Source organism: Anomaloglossus baeobatrachus, chromosome 8 (genome assembly GCF_048569485.1).
Source record: "Anomaloglossus baeobatrachus isolate aAnoBae1 chromosome 8, aAnoBae1.hap1, whole genome shotgun sequence".
Lineage (NCBI taxonomy): Eukaryota > Metazoa > Chordata > Amphibia > Anura > Aromobatidae > Anomaloglossus > Anomaloglossus baeobatrachus.
This window is the reverse complement of record NC_134360.1, coordinates 254,638,693-254,652,743: the sequence shown is the minus strand read 5'-3', so window position 1 is coordinate 254,652,743 and position 14,051 is coordinate 254,638,693. Positions and strand designations below refer to the sequence as shown.

At 54.3% G+C, this 14,051-nt stretch overlaps 1 protein-coding gene across 7 annotated transcripts in view; it reads right to left on the bottom strand.

Annotated features, from left to right (window-relative positions):
* The window catches only part of OSBPL9 (oxysterol binding protein like 9), a 155,741-nt gene that overhangs the window by 63,085 nt on the left and 78,605 nt on the right, over positions 1-14,051 (bottom strand). For all 7 annotated transcript variants that reach the window (XM_075320562.1, XM_075320563.1, XM_075320564.1 and 4 more), the window contains 3 exons: positions 10,802-10,849; positions 8,814-8,843; positions 6,553-6,603 (listed from right to left, as the gene is read on the bottom strand). In XM_075320562.1, coding sequence (XP_075176677.1) covers positions 6,553-6,603; positions 8,814-8,843; positions 10,802-10,849 — 129 coding nt within the window. The remainder of the gene's footprint in view (positions 1-6,552; positions 6,604-8,813; positions 8,844-10,801; positions 10,850-14,051) is intronic.

Genomic DNA, 14,051 nt, shown 5'->3' with positions numbered 1-14,051 from the left:
AGCAGCGCATCGCTCCTCATCCCAGCATCCAGCAGCGCATCGCTCCTCATCCCAGCATCCAGCAGCGCATCGCTCCTCATCCCAGCATCCAGCAGCGCATCGCTCCTCCCCCCTCCATCCAGCAGCGCATCGCGCCTCATCCCAGCATCCAGCAGCGCATCGCTCCTCATCCCAGCATCCAGCAGCGCATCGCTCCTCATCCCAGCATCCAGCAGCGCATCGCTCCTCATCCCAGCATCCAGCAGCGCATCGCTCCTCATCCCAGCATCCAGCAGCGCATCGCTCCTCATCCCAGCATCCAGCAGCGCATCGCTCCTCATCCCAGCATCCAGCAGCGCATCGCTCCTCATCCCAGCATCCAGCAGCGCATCGCTCCTCATCCCAGCATCCAGCAGCGCATCGCTCCTCTCCCCTCCCCTCCATCCAGCAGCGCATCGCTCCTCATCCCAGCATCCAGCAGCGCATCGCTCCTCATCCCAGCATCCAGCAGCGCATCGCTCCTCATCCCAGCATCCAGCAGCGCATCGCTCCTCATTCCAGCATCCAGCAGCGCATCGCTCCTCATCCCAGCATCCAGCAGCGCATCGCGCCTCTCCCCCACATTCAGCAGCACATCGTTCCTCATCCCAGCATCCAGCAGCACATCGCTCCTCATCCCAGCAGCACATCGCTCCTCATCCTAGCATCACATCGCTCCTCATTCCAGCATCCAGCAGCACATCGCTCCTCCCCCCTCCATCCAGCATCACATCGCTCCTCATTCCAGCATCCAGCAGCACATCGCTCCTCCCCCCTCCATCCAGCATCACATCGCTCCTCATTCCAGCATCCAGCAGCACATCGCTCCTCATCCCAGCAGCGCATCGCTCCTCATCCCAGCATCACATCGCTCCTCATTCCAGCATCCAGCAGCACATCGCTCCTCCCCACTCCATCCAGCATCACATCGCTCCTCATTCCAGCATCCAGCAGCACATCGCTCCTCATCCCAGCAGCACATCGCTCCTCATCCTAGCATCACATCGCTCCTCATTCCAGCATCCAGCAGCACATCGCTCCTCCCCCCTCCATCCAGCAGCACATCGCTCCTCATTCCAGCATCCAGCAGCGCATCGCTCCTCATCCCAGCATCACATCGCTCCTCATTCCAGCATCCAGCAGCACATCGCTCCTCCCCCCTCCATCCAGCATCACATCGCTCCTCATTCCAGCATCCAGCAGCACATCGCTCCTCCCCCCTCCATCCAGCATCACATCGCTCCTCATTCCAGCATCCAGCAGCGCATCGCTCCTCATCCCAGCATCCAGCAGCGCATCGCTCCTCCCCCCTCCATCCAGCATCACATCGCTCCTCATTCCAGCATCCAGCAGCGCATCGCTCCTCATTCCAGCATCCAGCAGCACATCGCTCCTCCCCCCTCCATCCAGCATCACATCGCTCCTCATTCCAGCATCCAGCAGCACATCGCTCCTCCCCCCTCCATCCAGCATCACATCGCTCCTCATTCCAGCATCCAGCAGCGCATCGCTCCTCATCCCAGCATCCAGCAGCGCATCGCTCCTCTCCCCTCCCCTCCATCCAGCAGCGCATCGCTCCTCATCCCAGCATCCAGCAGCGCATCGCTCCTCATCCCAGCATCCAGCAGCGCATCGCTCCTCATCCCAGCATCCAGCAGCGCATCGCTCCTCATCCCAGCATCCAGCAGCGCATCGCGCCTCTCCCCCACATTCAGCAGCACATCGTTCCTCATCCCAGCATCCAGCAGCACATCGCTCCTCATCCCAGCAGCACATCGCTCCTCATCCTAGCATCACATCGCTCCTCATTCCAGCATCCAGCAGCACATCGCTCCTCCCCCCTCCATCCAGCATCACATCGCTCCTCATTCCAGCATCCAGCAGCACATCGCTCCTCATCCCAGCAGCACATCGCTCCTCATCCTAGCATCACATCGCTCCTCATTCCAGCATCCAGCAGCACATCGCTCCTCCCCCCTCCATCCAGCATCACATCGCTCCTCATTCCAGCATCCAGCAGCACATCGCTCCTCCCCCCTCCATCCAGCATCACATCGCTCCTCATTCCAGCATCCAGCAGCACATCGCTCCTCTCCCCTCCATCCAGCAGCCCATCGCTCCTCTCCCCTCCATCCAGCAGCCCATCGCTGCTCTCCCCTCCATCCAGCAGCCAATCGCTCCTCTCTCCTCCATCCAGCAGCACATCGCTAATCTCCCCTCCATCCAGCAGCACATCGCTCCTCTCCCCTCCATCCAGCAGCACATCGCTCCTCATCCCAGCATCCAGCAGCACATCGCTCCTCTCCCCTCCATCCAGCAGCACATCGCTCCTCATCCCAGCATCCAGCAGCACATCGCTAATCTCCCTCCATCCAGCAGCCCATCGCTCCTCTCCCCACCATTCAGGAGTACTCAAGCCCCTTTATATACAATACATCAACACGCTCAGCCCTGTCCTGCAGTACTGTACATGGCTCCTCTCTGCACTGTCCCATACATCGCTCCTATCAGCCCTATCTTGCAGTACATCACTATTCTCATACTTGAAGGAGGGAGAAGCACAATATTTCTCTCGGTCACTCGTTCATGTGCGATTTCCACAACAAACTGGGGAGGACAGCAGCGGTGGTGTAGGTGCGATCCAGAGCCAGAATATTTAAAGGGAACCGGTCACTAGATTTGACTACTACAAGCTGCAGCCACCACCAGTGGGCTTGGTCTTATATACAGTGTTCTAGAATACTGTATATAAGAGCCCAGGCCACTCTGTAGAACATAACACTTTTATAATACTCACTTGAGGAGCGGTCCGGTCCGATGGGTGCCGCTGCTCTCAGGTCCAGCACCTTGTCTTTGTGGTGATCGCCGCCGTCCTTCTGAGGCCCATACGGCGATCACAGCACAGAGCAGCGGCACCCATCGGACCGGAGAGCAGCGGCACCCATCGGACCGGAGAGCAGCGGCACCCATCGGACCGGAGAGCAGCGGCACCCATCGGACCGGAGAGCAGCGGCACCCATCGGACCGGAGAGCAGCGGCACCCATCGGACCGGAGAGCAGCGGCACCCATCGGACCGGAGAGCAGCGGCACCCATCGGACCGGAGAGCAGCGGCACCCATCGGACCGGAGAGCAGCGGCACCCATCGGACCGGAGAGCAGCGGCACCCATCGGACCGGAGAGCAGCGGCACCCATCGGACCGGAGAGCAGCGGCACCCATCGGACCGGAGAGCAGCGGCACCCATCGGACCGGAGAGCAGCGGCACCCATCGGACCGGAGAGCAGCGGCACCCATCGGACCGGAGAGCAGCGGCACCCATCGGACCGGAGAGCAGCGGCACCCATCGGACCGGAGAGCAGCGGCACCCATCGGACCGGAGAGCAGCGGCACCCATCGGACCGGAGAGCAGCGGCACCCATCGGACCGGAGAGCAGCGGCACCCATCGGACCGGAGAGCAGCGGCACCCATCGGACCGGAGAGCAGCGGCACCCATCGGACCGGAGAGCAGCGGCACCCATCGGACCGGAGAGCAGCGGCACCCATCGGACCGGAGAGCAGCGGCACCCATCGGACCGGAGAGCAGCGGCACCCATCGGACCGGAGAGCAGCGGCACCCATCGGACCGGAGAGCAGCGGCACCCATCGGACCGGAGAGCAGCGGCACCCATCGGACCGGAGAGCAGCGGCACCCATCGGACCGGAGAGCAGCGGCACCCATCGGACCGGAGAGCAGCGGCACCCATCGGACCGGAGAGCAGCGGCACCCATCGGACCGGAGAGCAGCGGCACCCATCGGACCGGAGAGCAGCGGCACCCATCGGACCGGAGAGCAGCGGCACCCATCGGACCGGAGAGCAGCGGCACCCATCAGACCGGAGAGCAGCGGCACCCATCAGACCGGAGAGCAGCGGCACCCATCAGACCGGAGAGCAGCGGCACCCATCAGACCGGAGAGCAGCGGCACCCATCAGACCGGAGAGCAGCGGCACCCATCAGACCGGAGAGCAGCGGCACCCATCAGACCGGAGAGCAGCGGCACCCATCAGACCGGAGAGCAGCGGCACCCATCAGACCGGAGAGCAGCGGCACCCATCAGACCGGAGAGCAGCGGCACCCATCAGACCGGAGAGCAGCGGCACCCATCAGACCGGAGAGCAGCGGCACCCATCAGACCGGAGAGCAGCGGCACCCATCAGACCGGAGAGCAGCGGCACCCATCAGACCGGAGAGCAGCGGCACCCATCAGACCGGAGAGCAGCGGCACCCATCAGACCGGAGAGCAGCGGCACCCATCAGACCGGAGAGCAGCGGCACCCATCAGACCGGAGAGCAGCGGCACCCATCAGACCGGAGAGCAGCGGCACCCATCAGACCGGAGAGCAGCGGCACCCATCAGACCGGAGAGCAGCGGCACCCATCAGACCGGAGAGCAGCGGCACCCATCAGACCGGAGAGCAGCGGCACCCATCAGACCGGAGAGCAGCGGCACCCATCAGACCGGAGAGCAGCGGCACCCATCAGACCGGAGAGCAGCGGCACCCATCAGACCGGAGAGCAGCGGCACCCATCAGACCGGAGAGCAGCGGCACCCATCAGACCGGAGAGCAGCGGCACCCATCAGACCGGAGAGCAGCGGCACCCATCAGACCGGAGAGCAGCGGCACCCATCAGACCGGAGAGCAGCGGCACCCATCAGACCGGAGAGCAGCGGCACCCATCAGACCGGAGAGCAGCGGCACCCATCAGACCGGAGAGCAGCGGCACCCATCAGACCGGAGAGCAGCGGCACCCATCAGACCGGAGAGCAGCGGCACCCATCAGACCGGAGAGCAGCGGCACCCATCAGACCGGAGAGCAGCGGCACCCATCAGACCGGAGAGCAGCGGCACCCATCAGACCGGAGAGCAGCGGCACCCATCAGACCGGAGAGCAGCGGCACCCATCAGACCGGAGAGCAGCGGCACCCATCAGACCGGAGAGCAGCGGCACCCATCAGACCGGAGAGCAGCGGCACCCATCAGACCGGAGAGCAGCGGCACCCATCAGACCGGAGAGCAGCGGCACCCATCAGACCGGAGAGCAGCGGCACCCATCAGACCGGAGAGCAGCGGCACCCATCAGACCGGAGAGCAGCGGCACCCATCAGACCGGAGAGCAGCGGCACCCATCTGACCGGAGAGCAGCGGCACCCATCAGACCGGAGAGCAGCGGCACCCATCAGACCAGAGAGCAGCGGCACCCATCAGACCAGAGAGCAGCGGCACCCATCAGACCAGAGAGCAGCGGCACCCATCAGACCGGAGAGCAGCGGCACCCATCAGACCAGAGAGCAGCGGCACCCATCAGACCAGAGAGCAGCGGCACCCATCAGACCAGAGAGCAGCGGCACCCATCAGACCGGACCGCCCCTTAGGCGAGTAGAATTGTGTTTGTTACATTACACAGAGGCCTGGGCTCTTATACACAGTATTCTGGAATGCTGTATATAAGAGCTCACTGGTGGTGGCCGCAGGTTATAGGGGACAAACCTAGTGACAGGTTCCCTTTAATATAAATTATAAGTCTTCCTACATTGCTGAAGAACATAAGGTTGTGGAGAGCCCCCATCACACGTCCCCTGTATTACTGTCACCATCAGAGGTGCCGGACACAGGACACAGGCGGGATGATCAACAATGGAGATGGCCGCGGCTGTTGGAAATGACGGAGATTTCATACAGATTATCAGGATTAAGCATTAAACTTTCATTGCCCAAGTGCAAGGTCAAGCCCCCGCAGTGACCCCCGAGGGTCAGGGGCAGATGTCATCACAGGGGGTTACTCCGCGCGCCCCCCTCCAGCCCCAACATGGAGACAAGTTTTCCACTTTGTGTAAACAGGAAAATAAATAAGGTTGTTGTAATGAGAAGTGACAATCCTCCGCGTACATGTGACCCGACACTGGAAACCCTGCGCCCGTCACTAGAACATTGAAGGGGAAGTGCGATGTCCGCCTGAAAGGGACGTCGTCCCGCACTACTTCTGGGGGGTGCTCAGCAGAAAACTGTTCTTCTAAGGCAAAGCTTTGGCTGAACTATTCATTGTGGTCTGTGGGAATCTGAAGAGTGTTTCGGTCACAGACTGCGCTTTAGAGAACGCTTGCACCGATACTTATATGTAGATTGCCACTACACACTTTTTTGTATCCCATTTTTCGACGGGGGGAGGAAGCCTTGACTCTCCGCTCACCATCTACTGTGTCACACTGGCATATAAAAGGCAGGCAAGCCACTGGACAGGAGCGAGAGCAATGCAGGCCGGACAGTGAGGGAATGGAGTTCCAGCTCCCATAGTGCTGGCAGAATACTAATTTTGTAGTAATAAATTGTATTTTAAATATTTAGTAAAGCACTTCAATATCACAGCATGGGGAAATCACACTGCTTTGCCAACAAAAAAAAAAAAACATCTACAAATGTAATGTTTGATAATTATCATACTCAGAAAAACACTATCATTACATAAAAATGAAGACCGGCAGGTGACAGCTTACCTTTGCAATCTGCAGCAACACGATGCAGTGTTTAATGGATTCTACCATGCTCTAGAAAAACAAAGGGACATTTATGTTAGAGTGGTGATACAGCGGTGGTGCGCTGCGCTCCTCCCCCTCATCACGCTGCGCTCCTCCCCCCCTCATCACGCTGCACTCCTCCCCCCCTCATCACGCTGCGCTCCTCCCCCCCCTCATCACGCTGCGCTCCTCCCCCCCCTCATCACGCTGCGCTCCTCCCCCCCCTCACGCTGCGCTCCTTCCCCCCCTCATCACGCTGCGCTCCTTCCCCCCCCTCATCACGCTGCGCTCCTCCCCCCCCTCATCACGCTGCGCTCCTCCCCCCCTCATCACGCTGCGCTCCTCCCCCCCCTCATCACGCTGCGCTCCTCCCCCCCTCATCACGCTGCGCTCCTCCCCCCCTCATCACGCTGCGCTCCTCCCCCCCTCATCACGCTGCGCTCCTCCCCCCCTCATCACGCTGCGCTCCTCCCCCCCTCATCACGCTGCGCGCTCCTCCCCCCCCTCATCACGCTGCGCTCCTCCCCCCTCATCACGCTGCGCTCCTACCCCCCTCATCACGCTGCGCTCCTCCCCCCACCTCATCACACTGCGCTCCTCCCCCCACCTCATCACGCTGCGCTCCTCCCCCCACCTCATCACGCTGCGCTCCTCCCCCCACCTCATCACGCTGCGCTCCTCCCCCACCTCATCACACTGCGCTCCTCCTCCCCCCCTCATCACGCTGCGCTCCTCCTCCCCCCCCTCATCACGCTGCGCTCCTCCCCCCTTCTCATCACGCTGCGCTCCTCCCCCCCTCATCACGCTGCGCTCCTTCCCCCCCCCTCATCACGCTGCGCTCCTCCCCCCCCCTCATCACGCTGCGCTCCTCCCCCCCCCTCATCACGCTGCGCTCCTCCCCCCCTCATCACGCTGCGCTCCTCCCCCCCCTCATCACGCTGCGCTCCTCCCCCCCTCATCACGCTGCACTCCTCCCCCCCCCTCATCACGCTGCGCTCCTCCCCCCCCCTCATCACGCTGCGCTCCTCCCCCCCCTCACGCTGCGCTCCTTCCCCCCCCTCATCACGCTGCGCTCCTTCCCCCCCCTCATCACGCTGCGCTCCTTCCCCCCCTCACGCTGCGCTCCTCCCCCCCCCTCATCACGCTGCGCTCCTCCCCCCCCCCTCATCACGCTGCGCTCCTCCCCCCCTCATCACGCTGCGCTCCTCCCCCCCTCATCACGCTGCGCTCCTCCCCCCCCCTCATCACGCTGCGCTCCTCCCCCCCTCATCACGCTGCGCTCCTCCCCCCCTCATCACGCTGCGCTCCTCCCCCCCTCATCCCGCTGCGCTCCTCCCCCCCTCATCACGCTGCGCTCCACTTTAGCTATAATACAGATACACTTAGATGCACTTAGAGCTGCACCAGGCAGGGAGCTGCAGATAGGAAGGGAAAAAACACAGAATAATAAACCTCTCCTAATTGAGGAACTCAACCGATAAGCAGAATCCTATCGAGATAGCCGTGACTAACCCCGAGAACAGACACTGCAGCATAAATAACATTGGTTGCCTAAAGGGGCCTCCTACAGAATTATCACCTTAGGGAAATGCATTAATAGATGGGTGTCTGACTGCTGGGGCTCCCATTGATCCCAAAAATGGGGGTCCCCTGTAAGAATAGAAAAATGAGTATGAGTGACCACTCCTGAGACAAATTGTGACCGGAGCTGTGGTCACACTCTGATAATACCCCCTAATTCACACGGGAGGGACAAGGGACCACTGTTGTCATGCTCAGTAGGGGTCCTAGCAGTCGCCAATCGTCAAGAGTTGGAGGGAATCCATTTTTAGGACTCTTGTCCATTGGCCAAGTCAGTAATCTGGGAGCGCAGAGAAGTGCCACCTACCCGCCGGCATCCGTGGCTCTTTGGATTAGCCAGCGTGGCGCAATGTCACATATGTATAACACTACAAAGATGGCGTCATGTCAGGCCGACTAATCGCGAGGAATGGAAGATCCGGGCAGGTAGGAGGCTCCGGTCCGGGATACAGACATGGCGGATGGACCGGGCCCTGAGAATCATCCGCACCTTCTATCACCTCTCCTGTAGGTAAGGGATATTTATAATTACATCACTTTTGCAATATGGAGGCCGTAGTTTTTTGCAAACATTTTTGTTTTTTTTCTTCTAAAATGTTCTTGAAACCCTATAGAGGTCACTGGAAGCGTTAAAGGGAAACACACGAGACGATGCTTACACATGTGGTATCCTTGAGATTTTCAATTTTCTGCAGAAAAAAAAAAAAAGATTATTCACAAACAGAATGAAGAGGAGGTGTGACGTGTAAGCAGAGCAATTATCTGCACGGAGGAATACAACATGTGATTGAATAAGCAGCGATGATGATGATGATGATGATTATGAAGCTGCCGCTGCCTCCTGGTGCCAGGATCCAGCTAATTAATACATAAGCGGTCCCACGGGCACATCCCGCAGCCAGGGAACAGCTGCACATCATTTACCAGTAATTCCCCGAGGATGAGCTGAACGCCTCCTTACAGCAATGTACACAACAGCCCGGCCATATACACACTCCAGTGTAGATACCGGAGGACTACAACCCCCAGCAGAGCACCACAAAACTGCCCTGGAAAGCCGTCTATCGGCACTTTTTTGGGTTACTTTTTGATGGTTTTTGGACTACACTTTGTTATGCATTATATTGTAAGTCACCTTTACATGTACTTTCCATTTATTGTGCAAATACACTCCATTCACCCTCTGGGGGGGGGATCTTATGTATGCGTGTCATTTTTGTGCATATTTGGGGACATCTTGGCAGAACATGCACCTTTTTAAAGGGAACCTGTCATCAGATTTGGTGAATATAACCTGCGGCCCCACCAGTGAGCTCTTATATTCAGCAGTCCAGAATATAGTATATAAGAGCCCGGGCTGCTGTGTAGAACATAAAAATCCTTTTACAATACTCACCTAAGGTGCAGACTGGTCGGATTGAAGTCTGTTCTCTGGTACCAGCACCTCCTCTTTCAGCCATCTTTGTCCTCCTTTTTCTGAAGCCTGGGTGCATGACACGTCCTACGTCATACACACAAACAGGCATTGAGGTCCTACAATGCTTTGATCTGCCCTGCTCAGGACGTCAGTCCCGGCGATTGTGGATGACGTAGGACGCGTCATGCACCCCGGCTTCAGAAGAAGGAGGACAAAGATGGCCGAAACAGGAGGCACCAGCACCGGAGAACAGAGACACCCATCCTACCGGTCTTCAGAACCCCTTAGGTGAGTATTATAAAAGGGATTTTTATGTTCTACACAGCGGCCTGGGCTCTTATATACAACATTCCAAAATAGTGTATATAAAGAGCTCACTGGTGGTGACCGCAGGTCATAGGCCCCAAATCTGGTGACAGGTTCCCTTTATGCAGAAAAAAAAAAAAAAAAAAACCCCTCCCCCAGCAATAAAAAACAAAAGTAGCAAGACTACGTTCCCACGACGAGCATTTGGGGAGTTTGACGCTGCGTATTTTCGCTGCACATTTTCTATGAATCCAGCAAAGTGGATGGGATCTGTAGAAGTCTCCTGTACTCTTTACTCCGAGTGAAAAATAAGCGCAATGTCCTGCGGTTCGGGTTTCAATTCCACAGGTAGATTTCTTTTGTGGGTACGCAGAGTTTTCTGTGCAGATTTTCCTCAGACTTCCAATAGATGCAGAAAATTTGCAGGTAAAATATGCACATACGTTTCTATAGTGGAAATGCATCAAAAGTGCCTGCAATTCGCACACAAAGATATCAAAAAAATTGTCAAATTCAAATAAAAGCATAAAAAACAAAGCAGCTTAAAATTAAAAGCATCTCACTGAAAAGAGACAACAACCGCGGCGTCAAAAACGTGATAAAATCTTGTCTAACAAGAAAAAAAAAAAAAAAAAGCCACATAATTCAATGAAAAAACACAAGTAATTTAAATGAGGACAAGAATTCTGCAACATGAATCTCACCAAGCGCTCAATGCGGGAAGAGCATTTTTTTGAATTTGCATAAAATTCATAAACCACATTCGTTAATTTGAAGAATTTGGTGCAATAAAAATGTCAACAAAAAGGCAAAAAGTAAAGTGATTAAAAAAAAACAACCCAAAAATGGTCCCATTCTGCCTTCAACCCTTCATATTAATTCAAACAAATGTATCCTGTTTATAGAGTAACAATCACGACTGACCTTCCTCTGCTCATCATCTTTGCAGCTTTGGATTTTGTCATCAAACGCCTGAAAGAACAAAATAAACAACAAACCTTGAGGTCTTAATGGAAGAAATAAAATACAGAAAGAGAGAAAAGGAAAAATGAAAACAAAAACACACAGAAATCTGCATTCTCCCGCAGAGGTCGCACGAATCTCTATTTCCCCCGCCGCTGCTTGTTTAGGACATACAATGATGCGGGATCACCCCATGAATACACGGAGCCTCCGGCTGATAAAGGAGAGGGATCCCCGACATCAGCGCTGCCATGTGCTCTATTACTGAAGAAATCACTGCACGCCCCTAACAAAGGTGATAATTACACAAGAGGACGTGACCTTTATACATGAGGAGTCGCACATGCACCGCCATTTATAACCCCCAATGTTGTGTGCACTTGGACCTGTTCAGGGACGTGTCGGAGCCGCTTTATTGCTCCGAACATTATGAGCTGCAGTTAGAGACAATTTTTGTAAATACAGCTGGAATCTGACCTTGCGCTATAACCCGGGAAAGAGCTGTAAAGTGCGGACACAGGGTCCAGAGCAGCGCGCTCCTGTACGGGGCTGAACGCGTCACTCGTCCTCGTGTTCACACATCGTCACTTTGCTAACAGGACCGTGTTTACAAAACAAAGAAAACGATGGCAGTGACCAGACGTCTGCCGGGAGGAGACCAGGATAACAGGCGCCGGCCGCAGGTTACTGCAGGGACTATTAGGCTATGTGCGCACTGGGAAATGGGATTTTCTTGAGAAAATTCCGCATGCTCTCAAAGATTTCTGCACCCGCGGTAAAAACTGCGGCAAACCGCACCCGAAAACCGCATGCGGTTTGCTGCGGTTTCACCACGGTACTGTTCGCGGTATTGCCGCGGTTTTGCCGCGTGCGGGTTGGGATGGGCTTTATTGCATTCAATGCAATAAAGCACATTGAAGAAAAAAAAAAAAAAAAAAGTCATTTAATTCTGAGATGAGGGATAGACAGAGGGATAGACAGAGGGATAGACAGAGGGATAGACAGAGGGATAGACAGAGGGATAGACAGAGGGATAGACAGAGGGATAGACAGAGGGATAGACAGAGGGATAGACAGAGGGATAGACAGAGGGATAGACAGAGGGATAGACAGAGGGATAGACAGAGGGATAGACAGATAGAGGGATAGACAGATAGAGGGATAGACAGATAGAGGGATAGACAGATAGAGGGATAGACAGATAGAGGGATAGACAGATAGAGGGATAGACAGATAGAGGGATAGACAGATAGAGGGATAGACAGATAGAGGGATAGACAGATAGAGGGATAGACAGATAGAGGGATAGACAGATAGAGGGATAGACAGATAGAGGGATAGACAGATAGAGGGATAGACAGATAGAGGGATAGACAGATAGAGGGATAGACAGATAGAGGGATAGACAGATAGAGGGATAGACAGATAGAGGGATAGACAGATAGAGGGATAGACAGATAGAGGGATAGACAGATAGAGGGATAGACAGATAGAGGGATAGACAGATAGAGGGATAGACAGATAGAGGGATAGACAGATAGAGGGATAGACAGATAGAGGGATAGACAGATAGAGGGATAGACAGATAGAGGGATAGACAGATAGAGGGATAGACAGATAGAGGGATAGACAGATAGAGGGATAGACAGATAGAGGGATAGACAGATAGAGGGATAGACAGATAGAGGGATAGACAGATAGAGGGATAGACAGATAGAGGGATAGACAGATAGAGGGATAGACAGATAGAGGGATAGACAGATAGAGGGATAGACAGATAGAGGGATAGACAGATAGAGGGATAGACAGATAGAGGGATAGACAGATAGAGACAGATAGAGGGATAGACAGATAGAGGGATAGACAGATAGAGGGATAGACAGATAGAGGGATAGACAGATAGAGGGATAGACAGATAGAGGGATAGACAGATAGAGGGATAGACAGATAGAGGGATAGACAGATAGAGGGATAGACAGATAGAGGGATAGACAGATAGAGGGATAGACAGATAGAGGGATAGACAGATAGAGGGATAGACAGATAGAGGGATAGACAGATAGAGGGATAGACAGATAGAGGGATAGACAGATAGAGGGATAGACAGATAGAGGGATAGACAGATAGAGGGATAGACAGATAGAGGGATAGACAGATAGAGGGATAGACAGATAGAGGGATAGACAGATAGAGGGATAGATAGAGGGATAGATAGAGGGATAGATAGAGGGATAGATAGAGGGATAGATAGAGGGATAGATAGAGGGATAGATAGATAGAGGGATAGATAGATAGAGGGATAGATAGATAGAGGGATAGATAGAGGGATAGATAGATAGAGGGATAGATAGATAGAGGGATAGATAGATAGAGGGATAGATAGATAGAGGGATAGATAGATAGAGGGATAGATAGATAGAGGGATAGATAGAGGGATAGATAGATAGAGGGATAGATAGAGGGATAGATAGATAGAGGGATAGATAGATAGAGGGATAGATAGATAGAGGGATAGATAGATAGAGGGATAGATAGATAGAGGGATAGATAGAGGGATAGATAGATAGAGGGATAGATAGATAGAGGGATAGATAGATAGAGGGATAGATAGATAGAGGGATAGATAGATAGAGGGATAGATAGATAGAGGGATAGATAGATAGAGGGATAGATAGATAGAGGGATAGATAGATAGAGGGATAGATAGATAGAGGGATAGATAGATAGAGGGATAGATAGATAGAGGGATAGATAGATAGAGGGATAGATAGATAGAGGGATAGATAGAGGGATAGATAGATAGAGGGATAGATAGATAGAGGGATAGATAGATAGAGGGATAGATAGATAGAGGGATAGATAGAGGGATAGATAGAGGGATAGATAGAGGGATAGATAGATAGAGGGATAGATAGATAGAGGGATAGATAGATAGAGGGATAGATAGATAGAGGGATAGATAGATAGAGGGATAGATAGAGGGATAGATAGAGGGATAGATAGATAGAGGGATAGATAGATAGAGGGATAGATAGATAGAGGGATAGATAGATAGAGGGATAGATAGATAGAGGGATAGATAGATAGAGGGATAGATAGATAGAGGGATAGATAGATAGAGGGATAGATAGATAGAGGGATAGATAGATAGAGGGATAGATAGATAGAGGGATAGATAGATAGAGGGATAGATAGAGGGATAGATAGATAG